A 20,692-nucleotide genomic window follows, 5' to 3' on the forward strand; every position below is an offset into this window, starting at 1 on the left:
TTCCTGAAGTGCCTTCTGGCTCCCAGCTACGCCTGCCTTTACCTTCTAAATATCATGGTGATTCCAAATTATGCAGAGGCTTCGTCACACAGTTCTCCCTGCACTTGGAGCTCGTGTCTGAACAGTTTCCGAAGGAAAGATGCGAAGGTGGCCTTTGTCAGGGAAAGCCCTGGCCTGGGCTACACCCCTTTAGGACCGTGGTGATCCGTTATCCTCCAATTTGTCTGCTTTCTTGGCAGAATTTCGCAATGTCTTTGACGAACCGGCATGTGCCTCTTCTGCTGAACCTATGTCAAGGGAATTATTTCGTTGGTGACTACGCGTTTCAATTCCACACTCTAGCCTCAGAACGAGCATGGAATTATGAGACCTTGTGTGCCACATTCAAAAAAGGATTGTCGAGCAGGATTAACCTGTTAAGGACCATGGACGTACGCGTACGTCCTATCTCCCTGGTACTTAAGGACCGAGGACGTATGCGTACGACATGGAGAATTTCGGTCCCTGCCACGCGCCGGGCCGGGACCGGACCGGGTGACTGCTGATATCCAACAGCAGGAACCCCGTGCAAATGCTGAGGGGAGTCATCAGACCCCCCCATGTCAGCGATCGCGGCAAATCATTGGTGAATTCACACCAACGATCTGCCGCTATTCGGTTGATGTGGGTCACGGGTGACCCGCTGAGCCTGAGATACAAGGTGATCGGGGGTGTAGCATACACCCCCAATCACCTCCTGTATCTATGGGGAGGTGGCGATTTCGTCACCCCCCCCCCCAGGATCGCTGCTATTGGCTGGCGAGGAGTTAACAGCATCCTCGTGCAGCTCCTGCCACTGGCTGAGTTCAGAGCTGCTGGAGGAAGCTTGGGACCCCCCCCCCCCCTCTGCCAAGATCGGATTGGCAAAACCTTACTAGAGTTATTCTCTAATAAAGACAGACATCCCCGATTTGAAAAAACAGGCCTGGTCTTTCAGGGGCATACAGGTTTATTTGCATTGGTCCTTAAGGGGTTAAGGGGAGACTCATCTTCCGCCAGTATATTCCCTCGAAGCGGGCGCGGTATGGCGTGAAGCTCTATAAACTTTGTGATAGTACCTCCGGGTACACTCTCAAGTTTAGAGTGTATGAGGGACGAGATTCCCGTATTGAACGCCCAGATTGTTCCCTCACTCTGGGTGTTAGCGGGAAAATCGTTTGGGATCTTGTGTACCCATTGCTGGATAAGGGTTACCACGTGTACGTGGACAACTTTTATACCAGCATCCCTCTGTTCACATCCCTTGCCGCCATATCCACGTCCGCTTGTGGGACTGTGCGGAAAAGCCAGAGAGGCCTCCCTCTAAATTTTCTGCAGACACCTATGCCCAAGGGTGAGTCCCATACCCTTACCCATGAAAACCTGTTGCTGGTCAGGTATAAGTATAAGAGGGATGACCTTATGCTGACCACTATTCATGGTAACGGCAGCTCACCCGTCCCTGTGCGAGGTACCACAACACCGGTCCTCAAGCCTGATTGTATTCTGGACTACAATCGGTATATGGGGGGAGTTTATCTTTCTGATCAAGTCCTCAAGCCATACAACACCATGCGGAAAACACGGGTATGTTACAAAAAAGTTGTGGTCTACTTGGTACAGGTTGCCATGTACAACGCTTTTGTACTGTCCTAGTACGCTGGCAACACAGGGATATACCTTCAATTCCAAGAAGAAGTCCTAAAGGTCCTGATCTTTGCTAACCAAGAAAGAGCAGGCCGGACTTCCCAAGGAACTGGAGTTATAGGTGCCAGGATCGTCACAGGCCAACACTTTCCAGGTTAAGTCCCCCACACTGGAAAGAAGGGACGAACCAAGAAAAGATGCAGAGTGTGTTACAAGAGGGGGATTCGGAAGGACATCACCACTCAATGTGACACTTGCCCCGATCATCCTGTCCTCTTCATTAAGGATTGCTTCAGGGAGTATCACACTTCCATGGAGTTCTAAATTGTACCCCAGTTTTTTACCCCATGTAATGCCCCTTGAGGGGGGGTCCCACTGTTCCTCCTCAATAGGCAGCAACACGAAAGCTCAAAACCCTGACTGATCTCCTGCACTTAAGAGTACAGTGTGCACCCTTCGAGCTCCTATCATCCAGCCATGAGGTATGTCCTTACTCTAAAGAAATGTATCTACAAATTTACGGTGACACTTTCTCCTGTTACCACTTGTGAAAATGAAAAATTTGGGGTAACCCCAGTATTTTATTGTAAAAAATAAAATTTTTCCTTTTCACATTCCATTATAATGAACATTTATCAAACACCTGTGAGGTGTTAAGGGTCACTGTACCCCTTGTTACATGCCTTGAGGGGTGTAGTTTTCAAAATAGTAGGCTGTGTTTTTTTTTTGCTGTTATGGTACCATAGGGGCTTCCTAAAAGTGACATGCCCCCCATTTCAGCAAAATTTGCAAATGTCACTCCTTCTCTTCTGAGCATTGTAGTGCGCCCACAGTGCACTTGACGTCCACACATGGGGTACTTTCATACTCAGAAGAGATGGGGTTACAAATTTTGGGGGGCATTTTCTCCTATAACCCCTTGTAAAAATTAAAAATTTGGGGCAAAACCAGCATTTTTGTGAAAAAATAATCATTTACACATCCAACTTTAACGAAAAGTCATCAAACACCTGTTGGGTGTTAAGGTTCACTGTACCCCTTGTTACGTTCCTTGAGGGGTGTAGCTTCCAAAATAGTATGCCATGTGTTTTTTTGTTTTGTTTTTTTTTTGCTGTCCTGGCACCATAGGGGCTTCCTAAATGGGACATGCCCCCCAAAAACCATTTCAGCAAAATTTTCTTTCTAAAAGCCAAATGTGACTCCTTCTCTTCTGAGCATTGTAGTGTGCCCGCAGTGCACTTGACTTCCACACATGGGGTACTTCCATACTCAGAAGAGATGGGGTTACAAATTTTTGGGGGCATTTTATCCTATTACCCCTTGTAAAAATTTAACATTTGGGGCAAAACCAGCATTTTAGTGAAACAAAAAAAATCATTTACACATCCTACTTTAACGAAAAGTCGTCAAACACCTGTGGGATGTTAAGGTTCACTGTACCCCTTTTTATGTTCCTTGAGGGGTGTAGTTTTCAAAATAGTATACCTTGTGGATTTTCTTTTTTCTGTCCTGGCACCATAGGGGCTTCCTAAATGGGACATGCCCCCCAAAAACCATTTCAGCAAAATTTGCTTTCTAAAAGCCAAATGTGACTCCTTCTCTTCTGAGCATTGTAGTGCGCCAGCAGAGCACTTGACGTCCACACATGGGGTATTTCCATACTCAGAAGAGATGTGTTTACAAATTTTTGGGGGCATTTTTCTCCTATTATCCCTTGTAAAAATGTAAAATTTGGGGAAAAACCAGCATTTTAGTGCAAAAATAAATCATTTGCTCATCCAACTTTAACGAAAAGTCGTCAACACCTGTGGGGTGTTAACGTTCACTATACCCCTTGTCACGTTCCTTGAGGGGTGTAGTTTCCAAAATAGTATGCCATGTGTTTTTTTTTTTTTTTTTGCTGTCCTGGCACCATAGGGGCTTCCTAAATGGGACATGCCCCAAAAACCATTTCAGCTAAATTTGCTTTCCAAAAGCCAAATGTGACCATCTCTTCTGAGCATTGTAGAGCACCCGCAGTGCGCTTGACGTCCACACGTGGGGTCATATCATACTCATGAGAGAAGGGGTTAAACATTTCGGGGGGTATTTTCTCCTATTACCCCTTATAAAAAGGAAAAATGTGGGTGAAAACAAGCACTTTGTGAAAAAAAAAGTCATTTACACATCCAACTTTAACGAAAAGTCGTCAAACACCTGTGGGGTGTTAAGGCTCCCTGAACCCCTTGTTATGTTCCTTGAGAGGTGTAGTTTCCAAAATAGAATGCCATGTGTTTTTTTTGCTGTTCTGGCACTTTAGGGGCTTCCTAAATGTGACATGCCCCCCCCCCAAAAAAAAAAAACATTTTAGAAAAACTCACTCTCCAAAATCCCATTGTTGCTCCTTCCCTTCTGAGCCTTGTAATGCACCCACAGAGCACTTGAAATACACACATGAGGTATTTCCTTACTTGAGAGAAATTGGGTTAAAAATTTTAGGAAGATTTTTCTCCTTTTACCCCTTGTAAAAATTAAAAAACTGGATCTACAAGAACATGCGAGTGTAAAAAATTTAGATTTTGAATTTTCTCTTTCACTTTGCTGCTATTTCTGTGAAACACCTAAAGGGTTAACACACTTACTGAATGTCATTTTGAATACTTTGAGGGGTGCAGTTTTTATAATGGGGTCATTTGTGGGGTATTTCTAATATGAAGCCCCTTCAAATCCACTTCAAAACTGAACTGGACCCTAAAAAATTCCGATTTTGAAAATTTATTAAAAAATTGGAAAATTGATGCTGAACTTTGAAGCCCTCTGATGTCTTCCAAAAGTGAAAACATGTCAACTTTATGATGCAAACGTAATGTAGACATATTGTATATGTGAATCAATATATAATTTATTTGGAATATCTATTTTCCTTATAAGCAGAGAGCTCCAAAGTTAGAAAAATGCAAACATTTTTTTTTTTTTTTTCATCAAATTTATGAATTTTTTACCAAGAAATGATGCAAGTATCGATGAAAATTAACATAAAAGTAGAATATGTCATCAAAAAACAATCTTGGAATCAGAATGAAAAGTAAAAGCATCCTAGAATTATTAATGCTTAAAGTTACAGTGGTCAGATGTGCAAAAAACGCTCTGGTCCTTAAGGTAAAAATGGGCTTAGTCCTTAAAGGGGTACTCCGCCCCTAGACATCTTATCCCCTATCCAAAGGATAGGGGTTAAGATGTCAGATCGCCACGGTCCCGCTGCTGGGGAGCCCAGGGATCGCCGCTGCGGCACCCCGCTATCATTACAGCACAGAGCAAGTTCGCTCTGTGCGTAATGACGGGCGATACAGGGGACGGAGCAGCGTGACGTCAAGGCTCCGCCCCTGGTGACATCACGGCCTGTCCCCTTAATGCAAGTCTATGGCAGGGGGCGGGACGACCGCCACGCCCCCTCCCATAGACTTGTATTGAAAGGGGCGGGCCGTGATGTCACGAGGGGCAGAGCCGTGACGTAACGATGCTCCGGCCCCTGTATTGCCCATCATTACGTGCAGAGCGAACTCGCTTTGTGCTGTAATGATAGCGCAGTGCCACAGCGGGGATTCCGGGGCTCCCCAGCAGTGGGACCGCGGCGATCTGACATCTTATCCCCTATCCTTTGGATAGGGGATAAGATGTCTAGGGGAGGAGTACCCCTTTGAGGAGTTAATAAGGCTGAATTCACACATTGTGGCAGCACTTGTCCATTTACTGCCAGACATTTTACAGTAAATTGTACCTGTTTTGTGATGCAGTTAATGACAACATAATTTTTACCTTTGAAACGTGTTGGAAATGTGTTTCACCTGTAAAAACCATGAATACTGTAACTGTCTCATAAAAAAAAAACATGGCAATGTACATACAGTAAAACAGGTGAAGTTTCCCCACGTAATACTTGGCCACTTGGTACACTACTACCGCTATGTGGGAATCCAGCTAAATGCAAGTGCGTGATGAAATGTAACACCTGTTTAGTGTTTATCTTTCGCCACCAGTGCAGGTAATAGAATGTTGTGTATTCACTCAAGGCTTTATGATAAGGTGGGATGAAAATAGCATTTTTTAGGGAATTGCTATGGGTTTGTGTTTAATGTGATTGGTGACTTAGGAGTATATAAGCTGAAAATGGTAACACTCAAGCCACTTACCAAGCAGTGAACCACCATGGCAGTCCTCTGGCTTCTTTCATGCCTTGCCCTTCTGGGGGGCACCTTTGGTAAGTAAAAACAAAAAAACTTTTTGTTCATATATTAGTATAGTAGTACTTTACATTTCTCATACTTAAGAATGCTTTTCAATATTTAGGCTGTGGTGTGCCAAGCATCAAGCCTATCATTTCCGGCTATGCCAGAATTGTAAATGGTGAAAATGCAGTGTCTGGTTCCTGGCCATGGCAGGTGTCTCTTCAGGTAAAACCTTACTTTCTTATTATTAAATATCTTAACCAAATATACTATTTCTGAAAAATCGGAATCAGTATTTAAGGTTACGGGCTTCTAATTCAAATAGTATAATTCTATTATATCTTTACTACATTTATTCTGCTTCTCATAATATCACAATAAATATACTAATGTGGATAAAGTTTGGCTTTGTACATCGTAAAACCTGGTAGGGTTAGCTAGGGTATGCAGTAGTGTAACAGGGAGGTTGTGCAGCACGACTAGGTAGGAAATTAGATAACCGAGGTTAACTGTATAGCACCTAATACCCAAGGTGCTTGGCTAAAAACATGAAGTGTGAAAAAATAAGGTAACAGTCCTCAAGTGATCTACCGAGTGGCGAGGGGGGGGGGGGTATGAGGAGTGAAAGGAGAGGGTAAATAGGAAGAGGAAGGAATCAGATAAAAGACATGAACAAAAAAGAGAGATTAGACCATAGAGTAAAATATATGAATTTAATGAAGAAATACAAAAAAAGGGTAGATGTGGGCTGGAGGGGGTAACGCAGGGCCCTTGCGATTCCCCTCCAAAAATGAAAAATAAAATATAATAAATAGGATACATTCAATATAAATAAAATAAATAAAAAAATTTGCCAAAAATATGCAAAAATAAACATAAAACGTTAATTCTGAATCCCCACTTGGTGCATATAATGTCCTTTAGATCAAAGTTCATGGATATGCATAGACGTTCATGTGCAAAAACTTTCAACACAGATATACGGTGTAATATGAAGCACAGTAATATATGGCTGCACTGGTCCTGTAAAAAAAATACAGTTCCAAAACGTACGTTACATGTACGATAAATAAGTGCAGAAGGTATGTATCCTGTAAAAGAAAGGCACATCAATATGGTGTATCGATATGTGCAGTCCTGTAGGTAAAAAGTTATTCTGCAGGTTCCTGTTATGCAGTTATGTCCATAGGTTCCTGTGTAGATATAGCGGTGGGACTTTGTCCCTCTCACCCTGTCCAGCTGGGCAACAGCCTGGTGCGACGTCTTTTTTGCTGTCACGATGCCGGCTGGCAGGTAGTGGATCCTCTGTGCCAGAGAGGGATTGGCGTGGACCGTGCTAGTGGACCGGTTCTAAGCCACTACTGGTATTCACCAGAGCCCGCCGCAAAGCGGGATGGTCTTGCTGCGGCGGTAGTGACCAGGTCGTATCCACTAGCAACGGCTCACCTCTCTGGCTGCTGAAGATAGGCGCGGTACAAGGGAGTAGGCAGAAGCAAGGTCGGACGTAGCAGAAGGTCGGGGCAGGCAGCAAGGATCGTAGTCAGGGGCAACGGCAGAAGGTCTGGAAACACAGGCAAGGAACACACAAGGAACGCTTTCACTGGCACTAAGGCAACAAGATCCGGCAAGGGAGTGCAAGGGAAGTGAGGTAATATAGGGAAGTGCACAGGTGATTACCCTAATTGGAACCACTGCGCCAATCAGCGGCGCAGTGGCCCTTTAAATCGCAGAGACCCGGCGCGCGCGCGCCCTAGGGAGCGGGGCCGCGCGCGCCGGGACAGAACAGACGGGGAGCGAGTCAGGTAGGGGAGCCGGGGTGCGCATCGCGAGCGGGCGCTACCCGCATCGCGAATCGCATCCCGGCTGGCAGCGGGATCGCAGCGCCCCGGGTCAGAGGACGTGACCGGAGCGCTGCAGCGGAGAGAGTGAAGCGAGCGCTCCGGGGAGGAGCGGGGACCCGGAGCGCTCGGCGTAACAGTACCCCCCCCCTTGGGTCTCCCCCTCTTCTTGGAGCCTGAGAACCTGAGGAGCAGACTTTTGTCAAGGATGTTGTCCTCAGGTTCCCAGGATCTCTCTTCAGGACCACAACCCTCCCAGTCTACTAAAAAAAAATTTTTTTGTAGAAGAACAGCTCCAGCTCCCACTGAGGAGGCATCAACCTCCAATAGGAAGGGTTTGGAAGGGTCAGGTCTGGAGAGCACGGGAGCCGAAGAAAAGGCAGACTTGAGTCGTTTAAAGGCGTCTTCTGCTTGAGGAGGCCAGGACTTGGGATCAGCATTTTTTTTGGTTAAAGCCACGATAGGAGCCACAATGGTAGAAAAATGTGGAATAAATTGCCTGTAATAATTGGCGAACCCCAAAAAGCGTTGGATAGCACGGAGTCCAGAGGGGCGTGGCCAATCTAAGACGGCAGAGAGTTTGTCTGGATCCATCTGTAGTCCCTGGCCAGAGACCAAATATCCTAGAAAAGGAAGAGATTGGCATTCAAACAGACATTTCTCAATTTTGGCATAGAGTTGGTTGTCACGAAGTCTCTGAAGAACCATACGGACATGCTGGCGGTGTTCTTCTAGATTGGCAGAAAAAATTAGGATATCGTCCAGATATACAACAACACAGGAGTATAACAGATCACGAAAAATTTCATTGACAAAGTCTTGGAAGACGGCAGGGGCATTGCACAGTCCAAAGGGCATGACCAGATACTCAAAGTGTCCATCTCTGGTGTTAAATGCCGTTTTCCACTCGTCCCCCTCTCTGATGCGGATGAGGTTATAGGCGCCTCTTAAGTCCAATTTAGTGAAGATGTGGGCACCTTGGAGGCGATCAAAGAGTTCAGAGATGAGGGGTAAGGGGTAGCGGTTCTTAACCGTGATTTTATTAAGACCGCGGTAGTCAATGCAAGGACGTAGGGAGCCATCTTTTTTGGACACAAAGAAAAATCCGGCTCCGGCAGGAGAGGAGGATTTACGGATAAAGCCCTTTTTTAGATTCTCCTGGACGTATTCGGACATGGCAAGAGTCTCTGGGGCAGAGAGAGGATAAATTCTGCCCCGGGGTGGAGTAGTGCCCGGGAGGAGGTCGATAGGGCAATCATAAGGCCTGTGAGGAGGTAGAGTCTCAGCTTGTTTTTTGCAGAAAACATCCGCGAAGTCCATATAGGCCTTAGGGAGACCGGTTACTGGAGGAACCACAGAGTTACGGCAAGGGTTACTGGGAACCGGTTTTAGACAGTTCTTGGAACAAGAGGACCCCCAACTCTTGATCTCCCCAGTGGACCAATCCAGGGTTGGGGAATGAAGTTGAAGCCAGGGAAGTCCAAGGAGAATTTCTGAGGTGCAATTGGGGAGGACCAAAAGTTCAATCCTCTCATGATGAGATCCGATGCTCATAAGAAGGGGCTCCGTGCGGAAACGTATGGTACAGTCCAATCTTTCATTATTTACACAATTGATGTAGAGGGGTCTGGCGAGACTGGTCACCGGGATGTTGAACCTGTAGACGAGAGAGGCCAAAATAAAATTTCCTGCAGATCCAGAGTCCAAGAAGGCCACCGTAGAGAAGGAGAAGGCAGAGGCAGACATCCGCACAGGCACAGTAAGACGTGGAGAAGCAGAGTAGACATCAAGGACTGTCTCACCTTTGTGCGGAGTCAGCATACGTCTTTCCAGGCGGGGAGGACGGATAGGACAATCCCTCAGGAAGTGTTCGGTACTAGCACAGTACAGGCAGAGGTTCTCCATACGGCGTCGTGTCCTCTCTTGAGGTGTCAGGCGAGACCGGTCGACCTGCATAGCCTCCACGGCGGGAGGCACAGGAACAGATTGCAGGGGACCAGAGGAGAGAGGAGCCGAGGAGACGAAACGCCTCGTGCGAACAGAGTCCATATCTTGGCGGAGTTCCTGACGCCTTTCAGAAAAACGCATGTCAATGCGAGTGGCTAGGTGAATAAGTTCATGTAGATTAGCAGGAATTTCTCGTGCGGCCAGAACATCTTTAATGTTGCTGGATAGGCCTTTTTTGAAGGTCGCGCAGAGGGCCTCATTATTCCAGGACAATTCTGAAGCAAGTGTACGGAACTGTACGGCATACTCGCCAACGGAAGAATTACCCTGGACCAGGTTCAACAGGGCAGTCTCAGCAGAAGAGGCTCGGGCAGGTTCCTCAAAGACACTTCGGATTTCCGAGAAGAAGGAGTGTACAGAGGCAGTGACGGGGTCATTGCGGTCCCAGAGCGGTGTGGCCCATGACAGGGCTTTTCCGGACAGAAGACTGACTACGAAAGCCACCTTAGACCTTTCAGTGGGAAACAGGTCCGACATCATCTCCAGATGCAGGGAACATTGGGAAAGAAAGCCACGGCAAAACTTAGAGTCCCCATCAAATTTATCCGGCAAGGATAAGCGTATCCCAGGAGCGGCCACTCGCTGCGGAGGAGGTGCAGGAGCTGGCGGAGGAGATGACTGCTGAAGCTGTGGTAGTAACTGTTGTAGCATAACGGTCAGTTGAGACAGCTGTTGGCCTTGTTGCGCTATCTGTTGTGACTGCTGGGCGACCACCGTGGTGAGGTCAGCGACAACTGGCAGAGGAACTTCAGCGGGATCCATGGCCGGATCTACTGTCACGATGCCGGCTGGCAGGTAGTGGATCCTCTGTGCCAGAGAGGGATTGGCGTGGACCGTGCTAGTGGACCGGTTCTAAGCCACTACTGGTATTCACCAGAGCCCGCCGCAAAGCGGGATGGTCTTGCTGCGGCGGTAGTGACCAGGTCGTATCCACTAGCAACGGCTCACCTCTCTGGCTGCTGAAGATAGGCGCGGTACAAGGGAGTAGGCAGAAGCAAGGTCGGACGTAGCAGAAGGTCGGGGCAGGCAGCAAGGATCGTAGTCAGGGGCAACGGCAGAAGGTCTGGAAACACAGGCAAGGAACACACAAGGAACGCTTTCACTGGCACTAAGGCAACAAGATCCGGCAAGGGAGTGCAAGGGAAGTGAGGTAATATAGGGAAGTGCACAGGTGATTACCCTAATTGGAACCACTGCGCCAATCAGCGGCGCAGTGGCCCTTTAAATCGCAGAGACCCGGCGCGCGCGCGCCCTAGGGAGCGGGGCCGCGCGCGCCGGGACAGAACAGACGGGGAGCGAGTCAGGTAGGGGAGCCGGGGTGCGCATCGCGAGCGGGCGCTACCCGCATCGCAAATCGCATCCCGGCTGGCAGCGGGATCGCAGCGCCCCGGGTCAGAGGACGTGACCGGAGCGCTGCAGCGGAGAGAGTGAAGCGAGCGCTCCGGGGAGGAGCGGGGACCCGGAGCGCTCGGCGTAACATTTGCTCTCATTGCTGACAGCACTTCCAGCTGTGCGGGGCGGCTGCTTGTCAGGCAGACCATCTCACCCAGCGAGCGCACAGGAGCAGGAGCGTGTTCGCAGCAGTGAGTGGGTTTGGCGGCTTAGTTGGTCCGGGTCCGATCCTGTGTGAGGCAGAATGGTGCTGAGCGCGATCAGGAAAAAGAAAAAAGCGCTAAGTTTGAATGCTGGCCAGTGATGTCAGTCTTTGTGTTGATAGATAGTCCGTATCAGGCTCTAAAGGGCAGTTGGCGATCTATGGTATAATCCTGGGGATTCAGATGGAACACTAGGGCTAGACGCGTTTCAGGAGACTACTCCTTTCTTCAGTAGCTATTTTTGAGGGGAGAGGTGTACTTTTCAGTGGTAGATTTTATTTTTATCATATATCATATTACGGTAAAACTGACATGCAAATTTTATTGCATGGGTCAGTAAGATTTGAATGATACCAACCTTGGATAATATTTGTTAAAATTATTATAATTTTTTTTATTAAAATAGAAAAAATAACTGCTTGGAATTTTTTTGCATTCACTTCGTTGACCGAGTGGGATCAGGAATGAAATAATTTAATAGTTCTGACAATTATGTAGGGATATGTGTACTTTTTCTTTTTTCAGTTTTTAATTAGAAAAATGGGAAAAGAGGGGGTTGATTCAAATTGTTATGAGGGGGAGGGATTTAAAAATTTCTAAAAGCTTTGTTAAGTATTTTCTTTCACATTTTTTTGTTTCTCTTTGGTATGAGTAACCACATTTTTTGGTTATACCTCACAGGATAGCACCGGATTCCACTTCTGCGGAGGTTCTCTGATCAACAGTCTGTGGGTTGTTACCGCTGCTCACTGTGGTGTCACGTAAGGATTTACTATTGATTTTAAGTTCTATTTCATAATAGATTTTTGAGATGGCAAAATACAGTTTATAGTACCTGATAATTTTTATTTAACTTTTTTTTTGTCTGTGTTTCATGTATACACAGAACCTCCCACCGTGTCATTCTGGGTGAATATGACCGTTCGTCCAGTGCTGAGCCTATTCAGACCAAGACCATTTCTAGGGTAACCAACACTTCACCAATACAGAAATACACTTACATATACAAATATATCACAAATAAGGACACATCTAACTATATATCAATACTGTGCTGTTTTATCAGGTCTTCAGACACCCCAGCTACAGCTCCTTCACCATTGCCAATGACATCACTCTCATCAAGCTCACCAGCGCTGCTTCTTTCAATAACCGTGTGGCTCCTGTGTGTATTGCCGCTAGCGCTGATGTGTTCAATGGAGGAGAGAGATGTGTCACCACCGGATGGGGCTACGTCAGTGCTGCAAGTAAGTTTTTATAATTGTTGGCAATAAGTGTTTTGGAAACATTGAAAAAATATATATTCATTTATTTACATACATAGAAAATACGATGTTTAGGCTGAACACAATATTTATAAAGAATTTGTGGCCCTTTCTTACACTTCTGGCACTGTCATAAGCAATGTGGTAATATTTTTGTGAGAAAAGATATAGCGATGTATACTGTAATGCGGAGAGTTGGCATCTGCTGACGTACAGTCTGTCCCTGCACTCACCACCACTGGATCTGAGTCATTTATCCACCTCCCTGCCTCCAGGCATCCTCCACAATCCTTTTCCTGCTTCCTTCACTATATCTGCAGGTCCTGGTCTGGTCCATAGTGCATACTGCGCAGACCTTGCTCTTCTTGACCTGGACAGCTAACTCTGAACCTGTCTCAACTCATCTGCCTGGACCTTATTCCACTACCTGAATTTAATAAAAATATGTCCAGGGCAGTAGCTGTTTGAGAAGCAGGAACACTTTATTAGAACATCGCATTGGTTACAGCATACTGGGCCTGTAACTCTGACGCGTTTTGAATCCTCCAAGATTCTTAGTCATTGCTACCTGGTGACCAGTCTATTACCTACAATTGTAACAGTCCCACCTCTGGATGAAATCAAATGGAGCAAATATTATGTGTGAAATTTACTATACTGTAGTAAACTTGTTTATGACATACACCATTTTTTGCTACAAAATTGGAAAGTATGCAAACCATAAGAGAACAAAACGAAAAAGAGACTGTCAGGGCAATGACTTTTTATTTGATACTTATATTTAATTTTAAAGTAGAAATAAGCATATTTTATATTTTTCTAATTTAGAGGGGATTTTTGTTGCTTTTTTAATTATGAGCATTTTTTTTTAGCGCAAACCACCCCAAGCAGACTGCAACAGGTCTCTCTGCCTCTTCTGACCAATACCGAATGTCAGAGACACTGGGGAACAAAGATCCAGAGCACCATGATCTGCGCTGGAGCATCTGGAGCTTCCTCCTGCATGGTATGGAATTTTTACAGATTTAAATGGAATCTATCTGCAGGTTAGAGAACCTGCTAATATAGGCTAATAGGTTACAGTACAGTAAATACTACGATACCTTTATTATGGTATCTTGATTGTATATTGATTCATCTTCTGCAGTGACTTGACTCACTGACACTTCTACAGGTGCTAGTGGATGGGGGATTGGTACACCTAGGGGTATAGGAAAGCCCTCAATGCACCGAATGCCCTATTATACATATTTTAAAATTAATTATAGAGCACATTGGGAGGAAAATAGAGAAGGTACCATGTTACTTACTTAACCTGTGCCCTGTTAGTCCATATCAGCAGGTTAGGATGGTCTAACTTCCAAATGGGTTCCTTTTAAGGACATCATTTTTTTGCTACCCAAACATGACTTATAAAAATTACTCTTGTTGGGAATAATCAGAATTACTTTGCTCTATGATTTCATAATAAACATAAGAACAAATATAAATTTATTTTACTCCCTATGTAGGGTGACTCTGGTGGACCTCTTGTGTGCCAGAGAAATGGAGCTTGGACCTTGGCCGGTATTGTATCCTGGGGAAGCTCTTCCTGCTCCACATCTACTCCCGCTGTATACGCTCGTGTGACAGCTCTTAGATCTTGGTTGGACCAGACTGTTGCTGCTAACTAAATGTTTCACTATTATCATTAATTATTAATAAACTTATTATAATAGGATTTCTATTTGGTAACTCAGTATATATTTTACAGTAAATGATGATTTAAAAAATAGGACAAAACAAATATAAGTAATACATTATGTTCTATATCACTACTACTACCACAATAAACAATAATTCTAACTTTCAACTACTAAATTTCTCAAAATTAATGTCACGTGTCCATAAAATAGTACAAACAAGGACCTAAAAAAATACATTTACACCTAGAAAACACAGGTTAAAACTATCACGCCCCTAGTGGTATGGCTTGCATATAACTCACAATATTAGTAAATAGTAACTTACCAAGCGATTTGACAATATGCTTTGCTAGTTTATAATGTAGGCTTACCCATGTATCGTGTCCACTGTCTGGACCACCGGTACCCTAAGTGGTGTTTCGTCTTAGTTGTTTCCTTAAGGGAGATTGTCTAAAATTATACAAGGAAAAATTATTACAAAACAACAGGTAGTGCTCCAACTTACTTCAATTATCAGAGAATATACATATAAAATAAGTCTCATCAGGTGATTATATGATGCTGAGAAAGTCAATTGCCCACCATAACACCAGACAGCCAAGACAACATATTACAAATTCACAAAAGTCGTTCCCACAATCCATAAAAATAGTGGAGGGCGCTGGCCTTCTCCTGAGTCCAGTATGTGGTCCGCTAAGAAAAACCTAAAATAAATAAATAAATGGCCAGCACTCAGGGATATACAATATACAATCCAAGAATTATAAACATGTAAGAACCAAAGGTGTAAACTTATTTGACCATGGGGCGGATGTAAACTGCTCTGAATTTCCCCCCCATCTAAGGGAGTAACTGATTGTTAAGATGGTATTCACAAAAGACACTATGTAGGGGGTACCCTCTAGTGATTTTAGACCAGTGTTGATTTATTCCCTGTTTCAGACAGTAAGCGGTACACCCAAAGTATCTTAGTTTACAGGGGCATTCCAACATATATACAACGAATTTACTGCTACAGTTAAAATATTGATATATGTGGTATAGTGTTCATTATTCCGATACATTGACATCCTTTCTCCTATTGGTTATTTGGGCAGAGCACTTAAACCTACTCTTGCTGCGCTTATACACACCTTTAGCATCCATAACCCCTCTCTGTGTGTTAAATATTCTCTTTACAGCTCGTTGTTTTATGGTAATGGATAGAGTGACAAGGTTTTTCATGGTTTCATCTCTTCTAAATGTGCATTTTATTTTTGGGGGCATTTGTTTTTCCAAAATAGGGTCCCCCTTAATCAAATTCCAGTTATCCCTCAGGATCTTCTTTATACCCCCATATCACGTGTCGTATGTAGTAGATAATGTAACACTAAAATTTGTACTATATTTCTCCCTTTTAGTATCTTTCTCAGATTTCTTCAAGCATTCATCTTGGCCTAATCTCCAGACCCCTTTACATGCTTCCTCTATTAAGGAGGTCAGATATAATTTTTTGTGGAACTACTCACTCAATATAGACATCTGGAGGAAGATTTATCAAAAACTGTGCAGAGGAAAAATTGCCCATAGCAACCAATCAGATTGCTCCTTTCATTTTTAAGCAAGCTAATTGGTTGCTATGGGCAACTGAGTAACTTTTCTCTGCACATGTTTTGATAAATCTCCCCCCTGTTCTTTACATCTCTTGTTTGAGGTGCAATTAGTGATCACTTGTAGATAGTATATAGGATATCTACCCACCTTAATAGAACCAGATCTCCCAGTCAATAATATAAAGGTAAGTGGGGGGAGTGAATTAAAGCATCACTTTTAATAAATCCTCTTAAAAGATATGTAGAATATAGTGCTGATGTCTTACAAGGGGCTAATGTAAGCCTTCAAATCACAAATAGTACATAAATGTTAAATGAGATAAACATGCTATGTCTCATAAGTCAAGACAACCTTCCCAAAATTCCGACGAGTTTCGTCCACAATCTGTGGGCTCATCAGGGACAGAATGGGGTAAAGCACAGTGGTGTCACTATTAGTGTTGAGCGGCATAGGCCATATTCGTATCCGCGAATATTCGCGAATATATGGATGAATATTCATCATATATTCGCTAAATTCACATATTCGTAATATTCTCGTTTTATTTTCGCATGTGCGAAAATTCGCGTATGCGAAAATTAACACATGCAAAAATTAGCATATACAAAAATTTACATAAGTGAAAATTCGCATATGCGAAAATTAGCATATGCAATGTTCACATATTCGAAAATTCGCTCGCCAGTCTCACACAGTAGTATTAGAGCCTTCTTTACACCACACAAGCTGGAAGCAGAGAGGGTTGATCACTGTGATGTGTACTGTGAAAAAAAAAAACAATATTCGTAATTACGAATATATAGTGCTATATTCGCGAATATTCGTGATTTCGCGAATATGCGATATTCGCGAATAAAATTTGCATTGCGAATATTCGCGAGCAACACTAAACAGATAGAGACAGATTTATCAATATAAGCAATTAGCAGGGAAAGGGACGGAGGATACATAATCCGTCCCCTTTCAGCACTCAGTAATATCGCCACAGTGGTCCAATAGTCCTAGGACCAACTGCCCTGCAAGGAAAAAATAGCCTCCTCCGGGTCTGGTCAGCCCTGTAAAAGAAATATATATATATATGCATGCAATAAGGCTATATCCTGCTGGAATGAAAAACCTGCAAAGTAAGCAATAACTCCTACTCACGGTTTTGGCGATTCAGTATTCTCCTGTGCGACCCGCAGTAGCGGGGAGCCGTGCTATCACGCCGGCTACTCAGCGCACATGGAAAAAGGTTGTGGCGTGTGACCTCATATCCGGTGCCGAAGCCGGGGGGTGGTGCTGGAAGACAGACACGTCTCCCTAACAACACATCTTTTAACCCCTCCGGGTCCGGCACGGTCAAGTGTACTCAGAGCTACAAAGCTCTAGCCAGAATTGGCTTGGTTTGAACGGTTTAACAGGCTGTTCATCAGCACACCCTATCATGAGTAAGTGACTCGTAGAAAATAGTGGAGACTCCGCATCTTAAAGAGCAAGTGATTATTGCTCATTACAGACAACGAGGCTCCACGGGAGATATCATATCTCAACCTAGAGAGCCTGATAATGGTTTTGGTACTAGTGCAGCCCAATAGATAAACATAAAAATAAAAATGTATATCCAGATGAAAGTAAATTGTATAAAAAATGAAAAAAATGAAAAAAATATGAGCACAGAGTCAGGCAGGACGGAGGACCTACAGGGGTGGAGAGAGGGGAGGGAGGGGTGGGTTAAAAAAACCTATAAAGGCTACAGTAGAATCACAAATAGGTACGCGAATGACGGGGGACTAATTAGGGGTGGGTCACCTCCTAGCCATCATAATGTTGGTGGTAGGGCAATAGCAGGGGCCTAGGGAACATAGACTCACCCCTGTAAAAGGTCTATTGTATTCCCTATTCCTAGGCGGGGTGGCCGCCCTAAAAAGGGCGGTCCCGCTCTGGAACCTAACAAGTAATGCCCTAGCATTCCCTATATTAGCGGGGTGTACTTCATCATGAGTTGACTACAACCCCCACAGGCTGCCTGGCATTCACCCCCAGGGTATCCCCCGTCATCACGCCCCAATAAAGCTGGTGAAACAGAGAATCTCATTCAGCCAATTTGGTGTGACCGTATCTAGCATATATGCCCAACGTGCCTCCCGTTGTAATAGGGACTTGTCCAAATCCCCACCTCGGACAGATGGTCTAATCTGCTCTACCCATAGAAACGCAGTTGCTTGGCATCACCCCCATGAACTTGATTGATGTGTCTAGATATGGCGATGTGCCTCTTATTTCTAATATCGCCAGCATGTTCCAAGACACGTTTGCGAAACTCACGTATTGTCTTGCCCACATATTTTAGGCCACATGAACATTCAGCCACATACACAATCGCCTTGGAACTACAGTTGATAAAGTTATACATCTTATGGATGCGATTAGATCTAGGTAGTAGTATAGATTGTGTTTTCTTCATGAATGTGCAAGCGCGACAGTGTCCACATGCGAACAAGCCAGCAACCGCGTTTCTATTTAACCAGGTCAGGGTGGGAGGGATAGGTGACAGATGACTATGAGTCACCATATCCCCAATACTTTTGCCTTTGCGATAAGTTATATGTGGATATTCTCCCACAAATGTCTGCAAATCCTTATCCATTAGAAGAATATCCCAATGTCTTTGTAACACTTCTCTCACCTGCCATGACATGTTATGAAATGTACCGATAACTCTACATATCCCTGTTTCCTCTGTCCGAGGTCTCGGGAGGAGAATTAGTTCTCTTGGAGTCCTCATAGCAGCTGAGTAAGCGGATGTCAAAATATGATCGGGGTAACCCCTGTCCCGAAATCTCCTCCTGAGATCTCCCGCCTGCCTTTTGAACTCTGCCTCATCCGAATGTTCCTCCTGAGGCGAAGATATTGCCCCTTGGGGATCCCCCTGCTATTGCCCTACCACCAACATTATGATGGCTAGGAGGTGACCCACCCCTAATTAGTCCCCCATCATTCGTGTACCTATTTGTGATCCTACTGTAGCCCTTATAGGATTTTTTTTTAACCCCCCCTCCCTCCCCTCTCTCCCCTCTCTCCACCCCTGTAGGTCCTCTGTCCTACCTGACTCTGTGCTCATATTTTTTTTAATTTTTTTTATTTTTTATACAATTTACTTTCATCTGGATATACATTTTTATTTTTATGTTTATCTATTGGTCTGCACTAGTACCAAAACCATTATCAGGCTCTCTAGGTTGAGATATGATATCTCCCGTGGAGCCTCGTTGTCTGTAATGAGCAATAATCACTTGCTCTTTAAGATGCGGAGTCTCCACTATTTTCTACGAGTCACTTACTCATGATCGGGTGTGCTGATGCAACCGTTCAAAACTGTTCAAACCAAGCCAATTCTGGCTAGAGCTTTGTAGCTCTGAGTACACTTGTCCGTGCCGGACCCGGAGGGGTTAACAGATGTGCTGGGATTCAGTCTCGGTATGGAGAGGATATGACGCTCACCCCCCGGCTTCGGCACCGGATATGAGGTCACACGCTGCAACCTTTCTCCATGTGCACTGAGTAGCCAGCATGATAGCATGGCTCCCCGCTACTGCGGGTCGCACAGGAGAATACTGAATCGCCAAAACCGTGAGTAGGAGTTATTGCTTACTTTGCAGGTTTTTCATTCCAGCAGGATATAGCCTCATTGCACGCATATATATATTTCTTTTACAGGGCTGACCAGACCCGGAGGAGGCTATTTTTTCCTTGCAGGGCAGTTGGTCCTAGGACTATTGGACCACTGTGGCGATTTTACTGAGTGCTGAAAGGGGACGGATTCTGTATCCTCCGTCCCTTTCCCTGCTAATTGCGTATATTGATAAATCTGTCTCTATACTGACACCACTGTGCTTTACCCCATTCTGTCCCTGATGAGCCCACAGATTGTGGGCGAAACGCGTCAGAATTTTGGGATGGTTGTCTTGACTTATGAGACATAGCATGTTTATATAATTTAACAGTTATGCACCATTTCTGATTTGAAGGCTTACATTAGCCCCTTGTAAGATATCAGCACTATATTCTACATATCTTTTAAGAGGATTTATTAAAAGTGATGTTTTAATTCACTCCCCCCACTTACCTTGAGGTGCAATTAGGCCTAATTCTTTTCATTTGCCCATATGGTATGTTATTCTTACAGATTTTTTAAAAGGCAAGAAAGCTACTAGCATCTACTTCTCTGAAGTAGGTGGGCATAAAAATCTTATTCTCTATATAAATATTAAGGTCCAAATATATTAATTCATGGGAGGCAATGTAAGAAGTTAAGTTAAAGAATGTAGCAATTTTTTCCCCCATAATGCCTGGGCTGCCTGCCAATAAAACAATAAACAGGACTCACTTGCTGACGCTCCCCTGGTGTCCTGGTATGTTTCTCCGCTCCTCTACCGCTGTCTTCTTCATGATTCGGCCATGGTCAGCCCATTACAATGCCTGTGAACAAATTGTTGGCTGCAGCGATGTCCTGCCTCGTCCGGCGATAGGCTGAGCAGCAGTGTGATGCATTGAACCTAGGCGACAGATCGGCTATATATTTTGCAAATAATAATCAAATTATCTAAATAAAATGTTTGTAAAAAATAATTCAGGGATCAAAGATCCTTTTCTCGAATGATCCCATATAAACATTTGCGTAGCAAGGGGCAAACAGTCCCCATAGCTGTTCCACAAATCTGCAAACTGTGTATACATTCCCATACCACACACTTACCTACCCAATAGCATAGCCTAACAAGGTTAGTACAGCACTATAGGTGCGGTGCCAAGTTCATTCTTCACTCAAAATTCTACAACAGGGATCGCCCCGGCATT

At 44.5% G+C, this 20,692-nt stretch overlaps 1 protein-coding gene and 1 long non-coding RNA gene across 2 annotated transcripts; one reads left to right on the forward strand and one right to left on the reverse strand.

Annotated features, from left to right (window-relative positions):
• The first annotated feature begins 5,850 nt into the window (after positions 1–5,850).
• Positions 5,851–14,289, forward strand: LOC130277099 (chymotrypsinogen A-like). The gene is made up of 7 exons (XM_056527412.1): positions 5,851–5,902; positions 5,992–6,095; positions 11,992–12,071; positions 12,197–12,275; positions 12,377–12,544; positions 13,435–13,581; positions 14,087–14,289. The coding sequence occupies exons 1-7, from the start codon at positions 5,851–5,853 to the stop codon at positions 14,246–14,248; spliced, it is 792 nt and encodes a 263-aa protein (XP_056383387.1). The 3' UTR covers positions 14,249–14,289.
• On the reverse strand, positions 13,643–20,692 carry LOC130277101 (uncharacterized). The gene is made up of 3 exons (XR_008845368.1): positions 20,223–20,692; positions 14,632–14,710; positions 13,643–14,244 (listed from the first exon to the last, which is right to left on the reverse strand). It is a non-coding gene; the product is annotated as an uncharacterized LOC130277101 (long non-coding RNA).

This window comes from Hyla sarda, chromosome 6 (genome assembly GCF_029499605.1).
Source record: "Hyla sarda isolate aHylSar1 chromosome 6, aHylSar1.hap1, whole genome shotgun sequence".
Classification (NCBI taxonomy): Eukaryota; Metazoa; Chordata; class Amphibia; order Anura; family Hylidae; genus Hyla; species Hyla sarda.

Excerpts from the sequence above, each read along its gene's own strand:
- LOC130277099 (XM_056527412.1), top strand. The coding sequence starts at position 5,851 with ATGGCAGTCCTCTGGCTTCTTTCATGCCTTGCCCTTCTGGGGGGCACC. Across the intron at positions 12,276-12,376 it reads AGACCAAGACCATTTCTAGG|GTCTTCAGACACCCCAGCTA; the intron begins GTAACCAACACT and ends CTGTTTTATCAG. Across the intron at positions 13,582-14,086 it reads CTGGAGCTTCCTCCTGCATG|GGTGACTCTGGTGGACCTCT; the intron begins GTATGGAATTTT and ends CTCCCTATGTAG.